Genomic DNA, 21573 nt, shown 5'->3' with positions numbered 1-21573 from the left:
GAATCAATTCAAGTATTTGTTTTTTGTGATTATCTACATTCCAAGTAGGAGTTAAAAGGTGCAACTTTTCGCCGAATTTGGTCATTTGGTAAGTGACCGTGGCAAGTGACATCCACTCGGCTGTTGTCAAGATGTTGCAACCAGCAAAGAGACGGTTAGGTGAAACAAAATGGAGTTCAACATCCTACTATTCTGGTCTGACTAGGTAATAAAGACAAGCTTACGCCATGCTATGATGAGGGAAATTTGCACCACTGACCAGGGGGAACCACACCGGATTTTCTCGGCCAATACTGTGATCAAACACAGGATCTCCAGGTTAGCGAGCCACCGTGGCTTCTCAACAAATTTAGTGAGAAAAATCTTAAAATCTTGATTATTGCTAAAGAGAATGGATAAATTGATCAATTCTGGTGTCAAGAAAGTGATCAAGGGTCATAACTCTTAAACACGGTGTCAATCAAATATTAACTTTAGCCTCTAAAGGTTCCACATGATATTTCAAAGATAAGGGCAATAACTCTGACAGTAATTATCAGAATTTGTTGAGAATCAATGGCCTTCATCTCGTGACCTTAAACACTGTGTATAAATTTAAAGTCAATCGGATATTAATTTTAGCCTCCAAAGCATCTACAAGATTTTTTAGAGTGATCAAGGGCCATAACTATGGCAGTAATTACCGGAAATCGTTTGGATATTAACTTTAGCCTCCAGGGTGTCCACAAAGAATTGTAGACACCGAACAGTGGCGACGACACTTTTCAATGTGGGCATATAAAAACTAGAAGTAGAAACTTGCCCCTGTATATTAAAATATGATTTTTTAATTGCTACCGTCTGTTTAGTGTGAATTTCCTTTATCAATAAAAACATAATGGGCTCAGCTAACCAAGTTACCTCAATAGGTGTCAGATATTAGAGAAAGCATTTATGCATCAATTGTGGATTGGTAAGTGTTTTCTTTTAGATTATGCATTATATCTATTTCTATGGTGTTGGTGGAATAGTGAATAGGTGTGGGGTGTGTCTAACTCTTAACATGTTATGAAATGAATTGTATAGTATCTGAACATGTTCGAGGTGTTTAAACCTCTTCTTTCACTGAGGGTGATACCTGATACCCCAGACAAGTTGTCTTTATTTTTTTTTTCATTATATAAGCTTTATTATCTTTCTGGTGGGAGGAAACTGTAGTACCCGGAGTAAACAAACGAGGTCGAGTAGGCTCCCCTATCTTCAAGCCACATACGCTCACAGCATGGATCACAACTACAGAGTTCACGACAAGCTAGAGCTCGAAGCATGACACTTTAGACCACTAGGCCATCCCAACCCCCCATTATCTGAAGATGAAAGAAAGAACAGTAAAGCATATTGTGTAGTACAGTATAGAGGTGTGTAGTATAAAGTATATCAGATAGTCTATGTATATTAGAGGTCATGTTTCTTGAGCAACAACTGCGTGTTTTACAACATCTGGACGATGCTCGATTACTTTGCAATTCCAAAACTTACAGCTACGTTATCTACAGACACGTGAAAAGTAGCGTCCAATCAGAGGTTGTGACATAGGGACCTCCACGGAAACCTTGACATTGAATGATGATTACAGGTGTAAAGTATATTGTATAATATAGTATAGAGGTGAGTGGTATAAAGCATATTAAAGTCTGTGTGTATTAGAGGTGTAAAGTATAAAGTATATCCGAGTCTGTGTGTATTAGAGGTGTAAAGTATATCAGATTCTGTGTGTATTAGAGGTGTAAAGTATATCAGAATCTATGTGTATCAGAGGTGTAAAGTATATTGTGTATTATAGTATAGTAGTGTCTGATATAAAGTATATCAGAGAGTCTATGTTTATTATAGTCCATTCAAGTGTACATCGGTACTGTATATTGTACAAGTTATCCACTATAAACACAACTGTTCTTGTACCATTTGTAACAAAAATAATTTAGTTGAAAAAAATTCACCTATTATACATTATTATTTTTATTATTTATATTACTCTTTTTATAAATAAATATAATTTCAAAGATTTTCAGGTGACAACCATTCCATTAGGACAAGTTAATCATACATATATATCATATTGGTGGTAGGAAAATACTTACAACCACATACACAGTATATGGAGTTACTCCAGTAATGTATGTCCACACCTACATGCTACATTGGAAATTATTTGCCTGCCGATATCAATATCTGCCTACAAATCTCAATATCTACAAATTATTTACTGTTATCGATATCAACTAATTGCCTCCTGATATCAATATCAACTGATATCAATATCAACTAATTGCCTACGATATCAATATCAACTAATTGTTTTCTTTGTATAACCTATTCTGATAATTCTACAAGCATTTTTTAACAATTCTAATTGAATCAAATAAGAAATAACCAGCAACATTTACACAGCAGATTTACAAATACCAGCCTTTCTGTCCTGGTATTACAGAATAAATAATTCCACTTCACCAATCATCATTCATCCATAGAACATCCCTACAATCACACGATTCTGTTTATCACTTTTCATGGAATATAACAAACATGCAGATTTATCAACTATACAAACTCTTATAGTTTCTAAATTAATCCCAAACCAATCTATCATACAACACTAAAACCACATGGTCTATCACGAAATATTTATATCTGCTCGTAATGATAGAATTTTTCCGGCTATTTTTGGAGAAAGTTTATAAACGCCCATTTCACTCAGTGTTTGTTTAATATCAGTCTTTTTTGAGTTCGGATCTTTTATTGTATCAACTTCTGCCATTAAAACTTCTTTTAATAAAATAGCAGACCCAGCTTTCAATGTTAATAAGATGCATGCTTCCTTTACCCTGAAAAGATAAATCCTAAGGTTAAGCAATATATTTATGTTTACAAAATACATAGATCAAGGCTTGTCTGCCAGTTCCTCTAATATACAGAATAGCAGTGACATCGACTATCCTCTCTCTAAAAAATTTTCTGAGCAAGTTTTTAAAAATCCAATGGAAGTTTTAAAAATTCTATGCATTGTATTCACATGGTTTAAATGGCAAAATATGAGAGAGAGTAATGGGGCCACCTCCACTCGACACAAACCAGGTCATTTTGTAACTAATATATGGTTCAATTTTATTTCAATAATTTGTTGGCGCGAAGATGGGAAACAGGAGGACGGGGCAGGCGATCCTACTCCTTGTCACGCACAAGTGAGAGCTTCAAACTACACCACTTCACGCAGTGATAGATCTTATGATCTAAAGCACATGCATTAGACCACTGAATTTCAAATGGTTTCCACCTTATGCCCCTATGAACTATCTCCACAAGTTTTGAAAAATTTCACTGAAACCTTTGTCCTATATCATGTTAATAAGCTTTAAAAGTCAAAGTATGATTGGACAGAAAAAAGCACAAAACCATATAAGAAATATCTCATATGAACAATTTCTATTGTGAATTTTATCCTGTATCACAAGATGAATAACCAATCCAACAAGAATTTTAATGTGTAGAATGTTCACAAGGATGTTAGACAGATTGACGGACGCAGGGGATGCCAATATACTTCCACATTAAATGTAACTACATAAATATATTATGATTTTAATATCGATTAATGTAATCTTACTCTCTGAAGTAGTTTTCTGGTTTTGGTGTAAATTCTCCAAACAGTGGAAAGAGATTTCTTGTCATATCAAAGTGAAGTTGAACTCCTCCTCCATCATTAAAATGATTTGATAATATTACCTGTTAAACACAAATAAATATCATATTAGTGTGATAATAAATGCAAATAAATATCATATTAGTGTGATAATAAATTCAAGGAGTGGGCTAGAATTTTTGCTTTGGTCACCCAGAACAGATAATTTGGGCTAACATTTATCAAAGAGAGAAGAAGAGAAAGAGAAATGGGGTTAATTATCAACTCAACACAAACTAGGTCAATTTGGGACTAACATATACAATTTTATTTCAATAATTTGCTTGCGCATAAGTGATCTTTATGAGAAAACCCATAAGATTGAGCAGGTGATGCTATGTGCAAGCTTGGGATAGAGACTACACCACTTGACTCAACGACAGACTCTATGATCTACAGCGCATGCATTATACCACTCGACCACCCAACCCCTCCTAACCTGTATCAATGATGGCAAACATAATTAGACATCCAATATTTAAAGTGTGACACAACAAGACCAACACTTACATCATTTAGAATAAATCTATTGAGTTTTTCTGCTAATCTCTGCCATAATATTCTAAATAGTGGTTTAGAGAGTAGGTTCTCCATTAAAGCTAAATGACCTTTTAACACCAGAAACATATCACAAGCTGATATAGATAGACCTAATGTTGACTGTAAATCTTTCTGTGAAGGTAGAACCAGCCACCTGCAATACAGAGATAAATGGGTTTTAACATTCACTCAACACAAACAGTCAAACAGGACTAACATACCATTATATATCAATAATTCACTTGTGTATATGGGTCTTAAGTTACATAAGCCACCCTACTCCTTGTCACTTACAAGTGTGGGTTCGAAACCACACTACTTGACTCAATGACAGACCTTATGATCTATAGCACACATGAGAAGGACTATACCCCAAGTAATATATAATGTGTTTTTATTTGAATGAGTAACCTACCTGTCCTTTTTATAAGAATGACTATGTGCCTGTATATCCATATGAATATAATTAGCACAATTCTTTAACATCTCATTTCTTAAACTTTCATATTTTTCCATAACATCCTCAAATACAGTTGTCTCAAATATAGGTACATTAACATCCTGTACAATATGAAACATTTTCACATTACCTTTCATATGATTCTCTAATTAAAACTAGTTGCTCATGTTACATATATTTTGTTCTTCAGTTTAAAAGTAAAACAAATATTAATTGCTATGTAAACTTGCCAAATACATTGGAAGTGGTATCAGATGTTCAACAAGCTTAAGAATGAATGAATGAATGGCTACTCAAGAAGACTAAGAACTTGTTGCCCAAGGGCACCATTTAAGGCACTGTAAAGGGCCGGTCACACAGGCTTCCGCGAGTTGATCACGAGTGTATCGCGAGGAAGAACTGTCAAACGCGAAGTAAGCGCGGTCACAAGTGAATGACACGTGAATGAAACGTGGTGGACTCGCGAATAACAAGTGCGCACACGCGCGAAAAATTTTACACGCGCACGGAGTCCGATTTTATTTTTGAGCAGCACAAAAATTAGGCGCAACGGCCACCGCGTGTCGCACACGTGGTGTAAACGCTGTACAAACGCGGGCCAAACGCGATAACACGTGGTACACTCGCGGATCACAAGTGGACGACAAGTGGTCACTCGCGGGCAAACGCAAAATTTCTTCGTGTGACTGCGTGTGTAGCACTTGTCATCCACTTGTGATCCGCGTGTCTACAGCGTTCCTACCACCTGTGATAGCGTGTGCTCCACGTGTAAAAGGCTTCCTCAGGGATTGTGTCACGAGTCATCCGCGGGCCATTCGCGTGTTTTCGCGTTGAATCGCGATTGAACCACGACTGATTCGCGTGTCGTCCACGACCCAATCTCGTTTGTACCACTAGTTATTTCTGCTATAAAAAGATCGCGTGTGGGCCATTTTTCATCAGTTGTGATCAAGACGTTGAAGAGGCAACATGGATCCGGCGCATCGTAATGCTTTGGTTATGCTGTTCCAGCAACATCAGAACCAGCTACTTCAGGTTCAGCAAGCCCTGGATGTCAGAAGAAGAGTGAGGAGAAGACAAAGAAGAGTCAGAGCCATATGGGTGCGCCAATGGATCAACCGCAGGCCACAGCTGGGGCTGTATGACAGGCTGATGGTGGAGCTGAGGAACGAGGACCCCCGTGCCTTCAAGAACTTTATGAGAATGCCTCCGGTGATGTATGATGAACTGGTGGAAAGGCTGACACCAACACTGACGAAGGAGACAACCAATTGGCGAGCTCCCTTGGACCCAGGCTTAAAGGTGGCCATCACCTTGAGGCACCTTGCATCAGGCTCGAAATACAGGGAGATGCAGTATGGCTGGCGTGTCCCACACAACACCATAAGCCTCATTGTTCGTGAAGTTTGTGAGGCAATCGTGCATGTATATCGTGAGGAGATGCTGTCACCTCCAGAAACCCCCGAACAGTGGCAACAAATTACAGACGATTGGCTGAACAGGTGGAATTTCCCTCACGTGATTGGAGCTATAGACGGCAAACACATAGCATGCAAGGCCCCTCCCAACTCTGGCTCTGAATTCTACAATTACAAGGGTTTTTTCAGCATTATTCTCTTGGCTGTGGTGACCAGTGATTACAAGTTCTTATGGGTGGACGTGAGTGGCAAGGGGGCCTCATCAGACGCGCATATCTACAATGCCAGTGAGTTTAAAGAAGGCTTACAGAACGGTGACATTCTTGGATTCCCTCAGCCTACTCCCCTCCCAGGGGACACAGAAGATCTACCTTACTTCCTGGTGGGTGACGATGCATTTGGATTGAGAAGCTTTATGATGAAGCCCTTTGGGAACAGACAGCTATCAAGAAAACAAAGAATCTTCAACTACAGATTGTCAAGAGCAAGACGGGTGGTGGAAAATGCCTTTGGCATTCTTGCCAACAGATTCCAGGTGTTACTAACAACAATGATGCACCAACCAGACACGGTTAGGCTCATTGTCAAGGCATGTGTGGTCCTCCACAACCTGATGCGCACGAGGTATCCTGTCATGCAAAACAGACTTGTTGACATTGAACGCCCTGATGGAGCCCTGGTGCCTGGTGAATGGCGTCGAGGAAAGAATCTGGATGACACAAGACCTGAGAACCTACCAGGAACCAACAGAGACTACAAATTGGCCAAGGCTCAGAGGAATCTCATAATGGAATGGTGTTCATCCCCTGCTGGGAGTGTTGCATGGCAAGACAACATGCTCCTTGACTAGTTCTTGTGGAAGTGACAGTGTGGACAAATGATAGTGTTTGGGGGCATTGTGGCAGTATGTGTTTGGGGGGGGGGGGGGGCAGCATTTGTGGCAATAAAACTTTGATAAAACTATTATATAATAAAATAAATGAAAAAAATCCTGCAATAAAATAAAGTACATTTCAAATTTGAAAAAAATAAAAGTAAGCTTAGGACCTTTAGTCCTAAACTCACTTTTATTTCTTTTCATTTGAGATGTAATTTTATTTTATTGCAATAATTTTAAAATTTATTATTTTCAATGTATTGTTACATTTGTTGCCATTCAATAATATGGTTATAAAATAAAAATGAAAGATTATTGGAATAAAAATATTTGAAATGACAAAGAAAAGAAGTTACATAAAGTATTTATTCAACTTTTATTTTTGACATTTGAAATACATTTTTGTTGCAATATTCTCCCACTTTCATTTTATTATAATTACAACTTCTAAGTCACATGGTGCAAATACTATTTTCTAATTGACTGAGATGCAACATACAATCCAAGTTCATTGGGCGATGAACAAGGTTTTGCAAACGGACTACTTTTCTACGGAGTAATTTTACTAGTTTTGTTCGCTATAAATCGATAAAATCAAATGAAATTTGTTGAGTTGTAATTACAAGAAATGAAATTAAATTTGTCGAGTTTACGGCGTGCGTTATACAAATAAGTGCACTTTTCCCCGACGTTCATCACGCCGTAAACTCGACAAATTTTAATTTCATTTCTTAAACCATTTCACAAAGTTCAATTTATTCACGAAAAACAATTAGTAACAGTTCAACAATTTTATTATCACGTATCACGTGTATAACAAGTGAAATAAAAGAAAGTCACTGCTAGCAATCCATGCTATGGCAAAAACAAAATACAAAATACATCAGTTCAAGGAATGTCACTGTAGCACCATGCACCACATCCCAACACAACAAAATACAACTGTCAGTGTAACATGAAACCTTCATGCATCCTCATCCTCACTGTAACTGTCACGAGTTCCCTGAGTAGCCACAGACTGAGTGTCACTCTCAACTGCTGTTGGTTCCACGGCTGGTGGTGTTGACAAGGATGGTGGTGCACCCAAAGCTGCAGATGCCAGAATGGGAGGTCGGTGAGTTGCTGGTGACACTGTCGAGAATGGTGGGGTGTTCATACTGTCTTGTGAAACACGGCCGAAGTTGCTCTGCTCCATGTTGAACGACCAATCCCCACCTAGGGCAGTGCTCTGTGCTCTGGACATCGATTCTGAAGATGCTGTGTGTTGACGAGGAGTACTGAGGTTGGGTTGTTGAAGCTCTTGCTGCCCAGGGTACTGCTGCTGCTGTTGGTATCCTCCCTCTCCTCCCCCTACACCATGCTGCCAGGCATAATAGTTGGGCTGTGTCTGGAAGTACTGCTGATGCTGAGGGTACTGTTGATGGTACTGATGATACTGCCCAAAGGAGGCGGCTGTGCAAGTTGGAGGAGCCGAAGTGGAAGCTGAGGGTCTTTCAGATTGAGCCTTTATCTGTTTCAGTATATCCGATATGAGCTCTTTGACATTGTTGAAGTCTTGAAGACTGCAAGACCTGAGAGTCTGGGTGACATAGCTTATGAAGGGTTCACGCTGGCTCTTCTCCCTCTCCTTGTCCTCGAGCATTTTTTCCATCAGCTTTGCAAGGAGTGTTTGGTTGGTCTGAAGATTTTTACGAAGTTCGGGCATCCAGCTCTCCGCCTCGTCCTCCTTCCTCCTCCTCTTCCTGTGCTGGAAACTAGAGTTGACTGATCCGAGCTCTGCTGCCTCCCTCTCGAGGTCTTCGAGCACATTGCCTGACTGTCTCTCCGTCTCAGCTGGGTCATCCAAGGATAGCAGAGGGGGTCTTGCTGTGGACGTGGAGGCAGAACCAGCGGCAGAACCAGTAGTAGAGCCAGCAGCAGCAGTACGTCGGATCTGCATGACAGTGTCAGATTCTTCATCAGGTATGGCAGCTGAAAGAAGGTAAACGTTTGTTAAGTGTTTTGCATTCAAATTTTTCTGAACAATATTAAAGGACTGTTATTAGGGACAAGTGAATTTCTGAATAATCATTACACTAAATCGTAGTAATTATTATGTTTTAAATTTTAAAATTAAATGTACAAAAATGCTTTTGAAAAATGGAAATGTTTGAAATAATTATCAACATATGTACTGACCTTTGTAGAAGGAAATATTATTCAGCACCCACTTGTCCCTGTCGGTGAGAAGCTTGCGCTCCTGGCCACTGGCAACCTTGATCAGCCTGACGTACCAGTCCTTCAAGTTCTTCCACCAGTGCCCGAGGTAGTCAGTCGAGATACCAATTTCTTTTGCTTTAGCTTCCCAGGCTTCTGTCTTTTTCTTGTAGTCACGTTGACTGCGCATCCACAAGTAACTTCTGTCTCGCATCCACTCAACCAGATCCTGTTCTGTGTCAGGTGGCAACTTCCACTCCTTCTTGGGACCTCTTGGCTTTCTCGGCTTCTTGCCCTTGCCCTTGGCATGACCATCAGCCTCTTTCTGCTCCTCCACAGGCTCCTCTCGCACCAGAACTTCGGGTGTGGGGTCATGTGACGCAGGTGACGAAGGTGAGGCAGGGTTCTCCAGTGGCACAAGCTGTGGCTCAGCCTGAGTGGCGACGGGCATAGTGGCAGTGCTCTTAGAAGGACCACTCGTGCTGACTGGAGTGTTTGCAACTGTTGTACAAAATGAAAAGAGAAAATAAAGGTATTTTTAATAAATAGTAAGGAATGTTGAAAAACATACATATCAAATGAACACTTCAGCATAAATAAAATTGAAATAAATAAATTTGAATACTTTCTGACAGCCACGTAAACGAATATTTAAATAAAATAAATTTTGAACACGTCACGTTATACTAGTAACGAGTATTTCCAAATAAAAAATCAAAAACATGTTACATAAATTGTACTTACCATCAGGAAGAAGCTCGTCCTCTTCTCCACTGCCATTGGAACCAGGGACACCAGCAGCGGCAGCAGCAGCATGTACACGAGCCGTCACCTTTATGCCCATCTTCTTGGACTGCCTGTTCTTGCTGCCCTGGGGGGGCTCGGGGGTGCTGCTCTCCACCTCCTCGGTAGCAGTTTCAGGCTCCGAGACTTTTGCCTTCGGCCTGGGCCTTGCTTGCCTCTTCATCTTCTTGGGCGTGGAGTTGCCCTTCTTTGATTTCGGTGCCATGATTTTGATCTTTACTCTACGGAATATTGATCGATACTGATCCAGAACACCGGACGCGGCGGCTTTTATACACGCGGGCGGCAAGCGGAGCACAAGTGATCGGCACGTGATTCACACGCGGAGCACATGTGGAGCACAAGTGATACACACGCGCTGCGTGTGACCCCATTTTCTGACCACAAGCGCTCACACACGGAGGACTCGTGGTGGACACGCGATGCACACGCGCGCGTGTGGTCCACTTGTCATTCGCGTGTCCAGCATGTCTGAGACAAATTGGTTGATTTTCACCGCGTGTAGAAAAAATTTGCAAAATTTATAGCAAAATTACACGTGATCAACTCGCGGAAGCCTGTGTGACCGGCCCATTAGTAACATAACTAAGAAAGATAGTGTAGATATAGACTGGATTTAAAGCCTGTATAAATTAGTTTCTGAATAAGAAAATGAAATAATATAATACAATGGCATTTGTTTTCTATAGTCCAAACAAAGACGTGGGAGAAATGGTTAATGTTCTAATTTCTTCCACTAGACAAGTCCAGAAACTGACAATCAATCAAAATAATGCTGTCTTGGTATTATTGGTAAGATCTACTTACATGAACCAGAAAGTCATCAGGTAGTTCTAATGATGACGATGATTTTAGAGAATTTCTTGAATCCTCTGATTCTATATCTTTCATCATTTTACAGTATTGAAGTTTCAGGAAAAACTAGAACATGAAATAATGTTAATTTAATGTAAACTTATACTGTCATGTTAATAAATGTCTAAATAATAATTTATATAACATTTGAAGCCAGAATCACGTCCGGCAAATCGGAAGGTTAGCTTTTGCACAATGCCTTTTTTAGGAATAAAATAGTATAAAGGAAATTTACCACCAGCTCACTCCATTCTCTAAGAACTTCTACAACATAATGTACACCATTCAAAATGGCTGCAAACTGTTCTCCTACAGGATTGTGGGTATATTCCTTCATTACTTGAACAACACGAACTCGAAATTCTTCCAACAATTCTAACTGAAGTCTAAGGAATTGTAGTTGACTGGCAGGTGTTGGTAGTGGTTTATAACGATCTGCACAAAAAGACACAAAATGAAATGGAATTGGGGTTAACGTCCTACTTTTCTGCACCACCTGGGCTAATAAAGACGGACATATGCCATGCAGTGGGCTATGAGGGAAATCTAGCCCAAACAGTGGAGTATCTGCTCCCCAGAAAGATACAAACACATTTTATTAAAGTCATACTATGTGGACTATAATAATAATGCACATAAGCAATGAGCCCAATTCATCCCAGGGCATGCTCTACGCGATACAATAAATCTAAGTCTGTTAATGTTGGAGTCATAAAGTAAACCATTCCAATACCTGTAGTCAATATTTGATAATAAAAATGACTGTATTAGGATTTTTGCAACATCTACAGATATATACTTTCTAATATGTCCAATGCTTGAAAACAGAAATAGCAACCACAACACAGGTAATCTATTTGTGTTAACATGGTTAGAGTTGAATCAAGATAAACAGATATGCAAACCATGTGGGCAGTATACAGCTGTCACCACTGTCATTTGTTTTGGCCATTCACAGTTTTTAGACCTTTTTCCTTAACTTCATGCAGTAAATTGGCTAATCCTAAACCAGAACTCTACTAAAATTCTTATTTTTCACAGACTTCTGTCTCGAAAACCTTGTACATGGGGTTTTTTTTAAAAACTTTTGCAGGATTACTGCCCTGGTCATTGAAATCTTATAAACACTCTACATGTTTTTTCAGGTGTTTTTGTTTTTAAACTTGATGGGATTGTTTGGCCAATCCTACAAGGACGAATGTCAGTGAATCAGACCAAACCCAAACATCCAAAATTTAGCACTCTTCTGGTACCTAGTCCTAGGAGTGTGAATTGGAATTTAGTATCATGCACCATGTGTCACAGAGTTATTTCCCCTGAGCTTGAAAACTTGAAGCCACCCTCCAAAAAACTACTAGAGAGAGTATATTCATTGTCTGGCAATGCTATATTTATATTAATCATTTTACAATTTAATCATGCCACCCTTCAAAAAGCTATGGTACTAGAACGTGTATATTTGTAGCCTGGCAACAACACGTTTATATTAATCATATTACAATTTACCTGTTATAGTTAATAATAAAGTCATAAAACTTTCAGCACATTCTGGTACCTTGAGTTCATCAACATCTGTTATATCTTTATATTGTGATAACCAGGCTGATGGTGACGTCAACATACCATCTATCTTCTCTATAGCAACTACAATATACATAACATTAAATTAAACGTGGGAACAAGTCATTGACTTTAATACCAAGTCTTCACAAAACCAACGCCAGCAATTCATGGCGAATAAGACAAGTAAAATTATGTCCCCTCACTGCGACTCAAGTCCTTAGCCCTTTCAAGTCACAAGTTGTCACAATTGCCAAGTCTGAGTCCAGTCTCGATAAATATTTCGAGTCTTTGATGCGACTATAGTTGGAACTCAAGGACCCACCTCTAAATTACATTGATACAAAATATTTTTAATCCGTAGCATGTCAAATTATTGTAAATACTTGAATTCTACAAGATGGCAATCCATGGCAATTCTGTTAGACACTCCTGTAAACATCAGGCCATTTGAGGGAGTCTTACTTTAGCTCAAGTCATACTTTAGCAAATTTTTAATTTCTCAATTATAACACTTCATGACTGCTTGTTAATATCAGTATGTTAATATTCAATTATTTGATATTATAATAAAGTATGACTTCAGCTAATGTTCGAAAACCAAAATATAGCCTTTTAATACCATATATCCCTGATTTCTGAAGAGACTTTAGCAGTATGTTATGTTAGTTTCGTAATTAGTTTAAGATCATCATCTAGGGATATTTTGTTGAAGTATCATTCCGAAAAGGTGGTATAACTAGTAAGCATTCTTGAATATTGCCATAAATGGTTAAAAAAAATTAACAAATGTGTCTTTACTTACATTTCTTCTCAATTTGAAGCCATTTTTTGAAGACTTCACCATGAATTAAGACATGCAGACAACCTGGTTCACTTGCTGAGTAATTATACGTATTTCTAATTTCTCTATCAAACATTAACGCTTCATCTATCATATGAGATATTTGATGATCATCGAACAATAACTCTGGAATATCTGTTACTATCTTCTCCATTACTAATTGAACCAAGCCTCTCATAAACTCTATCTAAAATAGATACAGAGAAAATAAAACATGGCAATAAAACATATATAGAAACAGAGAAAGAGAGAAATGGGGTTTAAATTCCAACCAACACAAACTAGGTCATTTCGGGACTATGATATGAATCAATTTTATTTCAATAATTTGCTTGTGCATGGGTGGAAACCGGAGGACCCGGAGAAAACGTATGTAGGACAGGCAACCCTACTCCTTGTCATGTACAAGCCGGGAATCCAACCATGCCACTTGACTCAATGACAGATCTTATGATCTAAAGCGTATGTTAAACCATGAAGCCCCACAACCCCACTATGACATATCTTGTAACCATTTGATTTTTTTGAAAATCAATTTTTTGCCCCAGGTTTTTGATTTGACAAAAACATTTTTTTCTACTTCATCAGTTCATAAACTTTTGTAAAGTGCGAGGTAGTCTTATTGATTAATTACTATTCCATTTATGATAAAGAGGCATTCAGAAATTACTTTCCCCAAAAAAGAGAGAGAGGGAGAGAGAGAGAGAGAGAGAGTGTATCATCCACTCAATATCCAGGTCAATACCCAGACTATCACATGGTACAATTTTATTTCAACAATTTGCTTGAGGGGTCTTTAGCAGTGGTAGGAAACTGGAGGACTCAAAGTAAAGCAACCAGGTTGGGCAAGCAACCCTACTCTTTTTCACATACAAACTGGGAATCGAAACCACCCAACTTGACTCAGTGACCGACCTTATGATCTAAAGTTCAGATGTTCAACCACTTGACCACACAACCTCCCTAAGTTTCAAATAAGACATAATTTACCTGTGGATTAACTTCAATCCCTTCTTCTTTCAAGATAGGTTTGATATTTTTATTGATGAAATCATCATGGTCTCTAATCCAACTTAACACCTGAGTAAAATACCATTCAGGCTAATGAAAAAAATATAAAATATAAGTTAAATATGTGAATGGTTATCGGTGGAAAATTCAAAATATTCTATGTTAGGTTTAAACGGTGTCAAGCATATAATAATAGTAATTGATGCATTTATACAGTGCAACAAAATCCAGCCAATGGCTGCTCTAAGATACTTAAAGATACATTATGGGAGATTACATAAAGAGCTGGCAGTTCTCACTATAATAGTTAGAAACTAGATAATGTAAAGGCAATTTGCTGAAAATTTCAGTTAAATTAATCCACTATGAACCAAGATTTTAGTGATTGAATTTTCGGCCTAGCCTCGATCATCATTACTAAAGTCTGTACGATAAAAAACAGTCTCGACTATTCATTTCATGATTAAATTATGAATGGAAGTCGAACAGGAAATCGGAACCTAATCCAATAAACATCGCCGGCTAGCGATGCCATCGATAGTTGATTATGGTCTGGATAAGTTAATTAATGTCTACTTAATAATTTAGATAACATTTCAGGCCTAAAGAAAGACCTGCAATAGGCAGAATTAGCTCTTGCATAATGTTTGTTTAACAAAGCTTAGACATGGTATTTATATTTCTTTAAAAAAGGAAGATGATTTGTGCACATATATATAGGGTAAAAATAATATAGATATTGATAAAACTCAATCTACACATTATATAACAATTTGATAGCATAAGGAAAAGTCAGAATAAAATAATGGTCAATTTGAGACTTTAATGTGTCTTTGTTTGTGTTTCTAAGCTCCAACATCAATGGGTAATGATTAAAGTTCAATACAGAAAACTTCTCACTATTATAATGCACAATTATAACCGGGGAAATAATGCTAAAGAGAAAATATTTAACTAAATAAATACTGTCTACTCACCTTGTCTAAACTATTTGTTTGTTTATTGCCATAGAAATGGAACCGAAATCTTTTCTTTAATGGTATCAGCATCAGTTGCATGGGATAAATCAAGGGAGTTAACTCCACTATCTTCTTTAAATCTGGGTTAGTGACTGTTGAGTCTGGACTTATGTGCTCAGTTTAAAAAGTTAAGAAGTAAATAGGTCAAACTAGGAAAACAATAAATTCAATGTAAAATTTACCAATCAAAATAGTAAACATGCTGAAATTAGGGATGTTGGGTGGTCGAGTGGTTTAACACCTCTGCTTTGGATCATAAGGTTTGTCACTAAGTGGCATAGTTTTGAGCCCAAGCTTGTATGTGACAAGAAATAGGGTTGTCTGCCCATCAAAGTGGGTCTCCTCTCACTTTTAAATTGTACAAAGAGAGAGAGAGAGAAATGGGGTTTAACGTCCACTCGACACAGACTAGGTCATTTCGGGACTAACATATGGTTTAATTTTATTTCAATAATTCGCTTGCGCGTAGGGACTTTAGCAGTGGGAGGAAACCGGAGGACCCGGAGAAAACCCACGAGGTTGGACAGGCAACCCTACTCCTTGTCACGTACAACCGAGGATTCAAAACCACGCCAGTTGACTCAATGACAGGCCTTATGATACAGTGCACGCACGTGCTAACCAAACTGTACAAAGCATTAGTCCCTAAATGACTTAGTATGTGTTGAGTGGCTGTTAAAACTCTTTTCTCTGTATCGAATTATCAGAGTAAAGTTTGAAATCATAAATTATTCTGGAAGTAAAAACATATAACCCATGTCATAAATTGATAAAAGGATATGGCAATTGTAAATGTGATAACTGTCTCAAAATACTATCCATTTTCTTCTTGATTTCTGCTATATTTGGTGGAGTTACTGATTTTATAGTTGAGGTAACGACAGGCCATCTTAATGATTTCAAAACTTCTTCAAATTCACTGAAAATGAGAAAAAAAACATACAAGTCTTAACCACAAACTATAGTATAGTAAGCAATGTTAAACATTTTCATTTACATCTACATTCAAATTTCATTTAATTAATGTTGAATAGGTCCATTACCTAATTCATACATAATTTACTTTTGAAGATATCAAATTTCTGGAAAGAGTACTTTTTTTCATTATATCAAATTTACTAACCGTGCAATTCTACTTTTGATTATGTTGTTCCAAAAAATCACAGTATCTTCCACAAATCGAACCAATCTTACACACTTTGAAGATTGTAGATCTTTATATAGTATAATTAATTCTGTAAAATTATTCAAGGCTGGCTGCGACGTTTGAGTAATTAATGCTGCCTGTAGTTGGTGACTGAAACAATGATATCAAATATTTGCACATACTGATGAAGACTAGTATTAAATAGATTTGTTCGATAATTTATGCAACTTAGGTAAAACTTAAATTGGCAGGGAAAGAGAATTACAAAACCCATTTTTGAGAGGCCTACTTAAAGTCCCGATACGCCATTGGCATTTGTCGCTAGTATATCATATTTCTAACAGCTTAATCCATGTTAATATGTACTCAGATAGATTATTAAACATTTAATTAAGAAAATAAAATCAAAATACCAACGCTAGATAATCTCCTGGCTTGGATTCAATCGGATTTAAACTAGGCCCATCAGGTTTCTCAGCAACAAATAATAGCAAGCAGCATAGATCTATGTAATTTCAGTTCCACAATCTTTGTAAATACTGAACGGAAATTTAACCATTTTTTGGACTGATATTCTTATTTCACAATATTATAGTTTGCAAGTGATTCTATAATGCTAAAATGATGCATTGGGACTTTAACCTAATTAATCAATTAATGCCCTTTCCCAGTTTCATTACCTAATATCTTCAACTTTTGCTAAAACAGACAGATACTTTGAATATCTGTCCAATTCTTCGACTTTTGATGTTAATTTCTTCAAGTCATCTACCATAGGTTCAACATCCCTTAATTTATCTAAAATTTCATGGCGTAATTTTTCTTGTTTTTCTCCAAGTCTTTTTACATCTTTCTCTGTTTTTTCTGCAACTTTGATGGCTTTTTCAATCTCAGATGGCACTTCAGTACTGACCAGAGAAACCTGGAAATACAAATTTACAACATATGGATATATTGTACTCAGTCTGGTGGTATAAAGGGTGTCTACCTCTAGCTCAGTATTATTCATAATAATTGAAATTAAAGATACATTCTCACGAAAGTATTTATCAGGTGGTTATTTCCAATAAAAGTATGAAAAATACTGGATTACCCAAAAAACACCCATGGGGCAAGCACTGGGGAAAAATGTCAGGGTATCACTAACTTGCAACCCGACAGCTTATTGTCTAACAGCTTGACTTAGGGAGCAGTTGTTGGGACATTGAGGGGTGTAAATGTGTAACAGTCTCTGCAATTAAACGGTGGAAAAAGAATTTACTTTCGACTCAATATGTATGGTGAATAGTAAGTAATGACAAATATATTCTGAAAAATGAGCCCTCCCTCAATGAAAAACATGGCTTCTAGAAATATATCTTTTGAGACGGATTTGAAGCAAATTTTAGATATATTAATTTGGATAGGTTTTTCGTCAAAATATATCATCAAACCACACAGATTGTATGCGGGAAGGTATCTTTAAAAACATGAATTACGAGTTCAACATTGGTCCATTTCAATCAGTATTGATGTTATTATCTTACTTTGAAAATATGGGCTCCCTATATCCAATATTTAAGACCAATGAACGTTTTAAAATCAGTAGGCCTACACGACATTGGGTTCTCTATTGTCTTGCACCCCATTTGAAATGAGAAGACTTGATGTACAAAGCAGAACATAAGCTTATCCCAGAAGTCAATGAGGAAGTAATGAAAAATGACTGATCCACAAACAACAAAGAGAGAAAGAGATAAACTTGTATGTAGATGGGATTAACCAAATACCATTCAATATCGACTGCTCTCATATTTCACTGAGAAAGAGAGAGAGAAAAATGGGGTTTAAAGTCCACTCGACACAAACTGGGTCATTTCGGGACTAACATATGGTTCAATTTTATTTCAATAAATCGCTTGCTCGTAGGGGTCTTTAGCTGTGGGAGGAAACCAGAGGACCCGGAGAAAGCCCATGTGGTTGGAAGGCAACCCTACTTCTTGTCACATACAAGTGGAGAATTGAAAACACGCTACTTGACTCAATGACACACCTTCTGATTCAATGCGCACACGTTAACCATTCAGCCACCCAACCCCCCATATTTCACCAAACATAACTGATTCGAAAATTTCTGGCTGACAACTTTTCCATGGAACTAATTAAAATGGCTCCAAAAACATCAGAATGGTAAATATCTACCATGCTTGCTCATATCCTGCTGATGAGCATCTTATCTATTACAGAAAGAGAGAACAAGTGGTTGCCATCATATAAGATAAGCCCACACTTTGCAAGAACAAGATAAAAAGCAATTTTCGTACAATCAAGGGCTATAATCCAGGATGATGCTCTCCAACATGCATCAATATCCAAACGTGCCAAGATCATTGGGATAGAAACATAAATCTTAAATTTAATTAAAATCGGATGAAAATTGTGACATCTAAAGGTCTGAGACAGCAAATGCATGTATTGGGACCTACTGATTTTGATAACAAAAAATAATTTAAAGTTTTACATACTTTGTATTATGATATTATTTATTTTGTTATTACTTGTGATACCCCATCCCCTCTTTTTCTAAATGAAGTTACACCACAATAACAAGATTTTTTTGAAGAATCCTCAATTATAAACCGGTACCACGATTTACCAAAATCCATCATTATTTCTACTCACTCCACAATAATATGTATCAATATTTGATAATATATCATTCTTAATACGAAATTGTCATTTTTAATTTAAAACCGTAACTTTTTTGTCTTAAGAGGTCCCTCAAAATGCGATTTCCAAGCAAGCGATTTCGTGTTATACACGAGTAAGTCCCTTGGTTACAACTTCCCATTTGCTTGGAAATCACATTTTGAAGGGCATTTTTGACACATATACTCTACTATTTTCAATTAAAAATGACAATTTGGCATAAGAATGGTATATTATAGAGCGAAGCGCTAAAGTATCGCGTGAAGCGTGGTGCTTGAGCAAAGCACTTTTCCGGTAACACTGGAGCGCAACTGAAACTGTAATAGATTGTTGGTTAAAAAGTAAAAATTCAGATCAGAACTGGATACACTGGGCAATACAGACAATGTGCATGTCATCATAGTCAGAGATATCTCCCCTCTATCAAATCTCATCGAAGCGAGATTACTTGTCTAATCAATGACGTTGCATATATATGACGTCAATGAAAATACTTCTCACACTTTTTTGTTCTTTTTTTTTTAAAAACAAAATTAATCAGTAATTTATCCAATACTCATACAATTTAGATCTAACTTAAAGACACATTGCTATAATAAATCAAAAATAGATGATAAAAAAAGAAAATATTGAAAATATCATTTAAATTACTCCATTCTCAGCCAAGTTATCATTGTTTGTAGTTTTGACAAGATGTGTGCACAGTGGTAACAAGCGCACTTTTATAATCTGGACTTAGCCTCGCTTTCCCATTTATAAATTAAATTTTTAATTGGCGAACAGTTTTAATCTAGTTAAAATCTCGAGTATCCGATGCCATCCAGAGTCGATTATGGTCTCGTTTTGTTAATAAATGTCTAATTAATAGTTTATATAACATTTCAGGCCTAAAGAAAGACCTGCAATAGGCAGATTTAGCTCTTGCATAATGTATGTTTAATATGACTGAAAATTTCAACATTTTCTTTTTTTATCATCTATTTTTGAATTATTATAGCAAGAATGGTCAATTCTTTTTAAATCTATTAAAGATACATAATGAAAGATTTAGATAAAGAGCTAGCCATTCTTGCTATAATTATAGTTCGAAAACAGATAATATAAAATGAATAATTTGAAAATTTCATTCAAATTACTCTATTGCGAGCAAAGATATTTGCCTCTGAAGGTTTGTGTGCAATAATTTCAACCACCGTACTGGTTGTTGGAAGCTAAGTCTCGCTCCTCCATTTTTAGCTTAAATCAAAATATGGCTGCACTGTTCTAATCTATTCAATATCGGAGAAATCCGATGCCATCAAGAGTTGATTATGGCCTGGAGAAGTTAATTAATGTCTAATTAATAATTTAGAAAACATTTCAGGCCTAAAGAAAGACCTGCAATGGACAAATTGAGATTTAGCTCTTGCATAATCATAATGTATGTTAAAGTAGCTAAGTCTCTAACTCAATATCATCAAAAATCTTCAACATTGAAAACACGATTTATTTGTCAAATTAAATCAACATTCATGTTGTGATCTTACCGGAAAAAGATGGGCTTTTGATATCCAATATTTAAGACAAAATAAACATTTTACCATTGGTACACGAATCGTGTACCATAATGCACTTCAGCCCCAGTTGTATCAAGAGGGACGAGGCTAGACACATTGCACCAAATCAAACGGCGTATGTAGACTGGAATAACCAGACGCTAGAAATTTGCATTCGCTTGAGACTGCTGGCTTATTTTGCCGAACATAACTAATTTGAAATTGGAGTAAAAATGGAAAACATTGAATGTAAATCAGTTTATATACATTCATATTACAGTATTATATGCGTTGCGACCAATTTTTGTCAATTTCTAGGTCCCAAATGTTAGCGATTTAGTTCCTTTAAACTAATGTTATTTTAAATGTATCTTTAAAAATGACAAATTGGTATAAAGATAGGTATATCATCAAATATCGATATAAATTATTGTGGAATGAGTTGAAATAATGTGAGATTTTGAGGGATTTGGGTGGCTGTGGGTAAATCGTGCTACCCATTCATTATTATAAACAAGAGTTGAAGAGAATGAATGACAGAATGTAGTACTACTACTTTTATATGAAGGGCGTGTGTAATACCTTCTTTATTAATTGTTCTTGTTTCTCTTTCAGACTATTGTATAGGTCCTTAGCCTTATAAAGTGACCGTGGATTGTCATCAAAATTTGAGTTTATGAAATTAATTACTGCATCATTGACAGCAGACGAATCATTAAGCACGGACGCTGCCATGTTGGCAGGATATCCTAAATGCAATCCAAAGGAATCGAAACGAATAGGAGTATTTGGATAATATTCAATTAAAATTAATCGTGAGTAACTCAAATTTTTACATAGAAACATCATAAATCGGTGCGTTGTCGATTGTATCCATCTTTTTAAATAACATCATATGGTA

At 36.9% G+C, this 21573-nt stretch overlaps 3 protein-coding genes across 5 annotated transcripts; all 3 read right to left on the bottom strand.

Moving 5' to 3' along the window:
- Positions 1-1979: 1979 nt before the first annotated feature.
- LOC126812305 (RAD50-interacting protein 1) lies at positions 1980-15486 on the bottom strand. The gene is made up of 10 exons (XM_050538636.2): positions 15261-15486; positions 14263-14373; positions 13234-13459; positions 12375-12512; positions 11104-11303; positions 10821-10934; positions 4674-4819; positions 4229-4412; positions 3644-3762; positions 1980-2864 (listed from the first exon to the last, which is right to left on the bottom strand). Exons 1-10 carry the CDS (start codon positions 15339-15341, stop codon positions 2654-2656), a joined length of 1530 nt encoding a protein of 509 aa, XP_050394593.2. The 5' UTR covers positions 15342-15486; the 3' UTR covers positions 1980-2653.
- Positions 7534-10582, bottom strand: LOC126812306 (uncharacterized). Of its 3 annotated transcripts, XM_050538637.2 has the most exons (3): positions 9954-10582; positions 9192-9710; positions 7534-8984 (listed from the first exon to the last, which is right to left on the bottom strand). In XM_050538637.2, exons 1-3 carry the CDS (start codon positions 10216-10218, stop codon positions 7978-7980), a joined length of 1791 nt encoding a protein of 596 aa, XP_050394594.1. In that variant the 5' UTR covers positions 10219-10582; the 3' UTR covers positions 7534-7977. The 3 variants fall into 3 exon arrangements, with proteins under 3 accessions (XP_050394594.1, XP_050394595.1, XP_050394596.1); XM_050538638.2 differs by having other exon boundaries at positions 9192-10582; XM_050538639.2 differs by lacking the exons at positions 9192-9710; positions 9954-10582 and having other exon boundaries at positions 7534-9130.
- A 440-nt stretch (positions 15487-15926) lies between the features above and the next one.
- LOC130010869 (RAD50-interacting protein 1-like) lies at positions 15927-21452 on the bottom strand. Its single transcript, XM_056099027.1, has 4 exons — positions 21255-21452; positions 17130-17371; positions 16426-16599; positions 15927-16221 (listed from the first exon to the last, which is right to left on the bottom strand). The coding sequence occupies exons 1-4, from the start codon at positions 21405-21407 to the stop codon at positions 16062-16064; spliced, it is 729 nt and encodes a 242-aa protein (XP_055955002.1). The 5' UTR covers positions 21408-21452; the 3' UTR covers positions 15927-16061.
- Between the last annotated feature and the right edge of the window lie 121 nt (positions 21453-21573).

Source organism: Patella vulgata, chromosome 2 (genome assembly GCF_932274485.2).
Source record: "Patella vulgata chromosome 2, xgPatVulg1.2, whole genome shotgun sequence".
Taxonomy (NCBI): domain Eukaryota; kingdom Metazoa; phylum Mollusca; class Gastropoda; family Patellidae; genus Patella; species Patella vulgata.
Note: the sequence above shows the minus strand (reverse complement) of the source record. Positions and strands in the feature narration are given on the sequence as shown.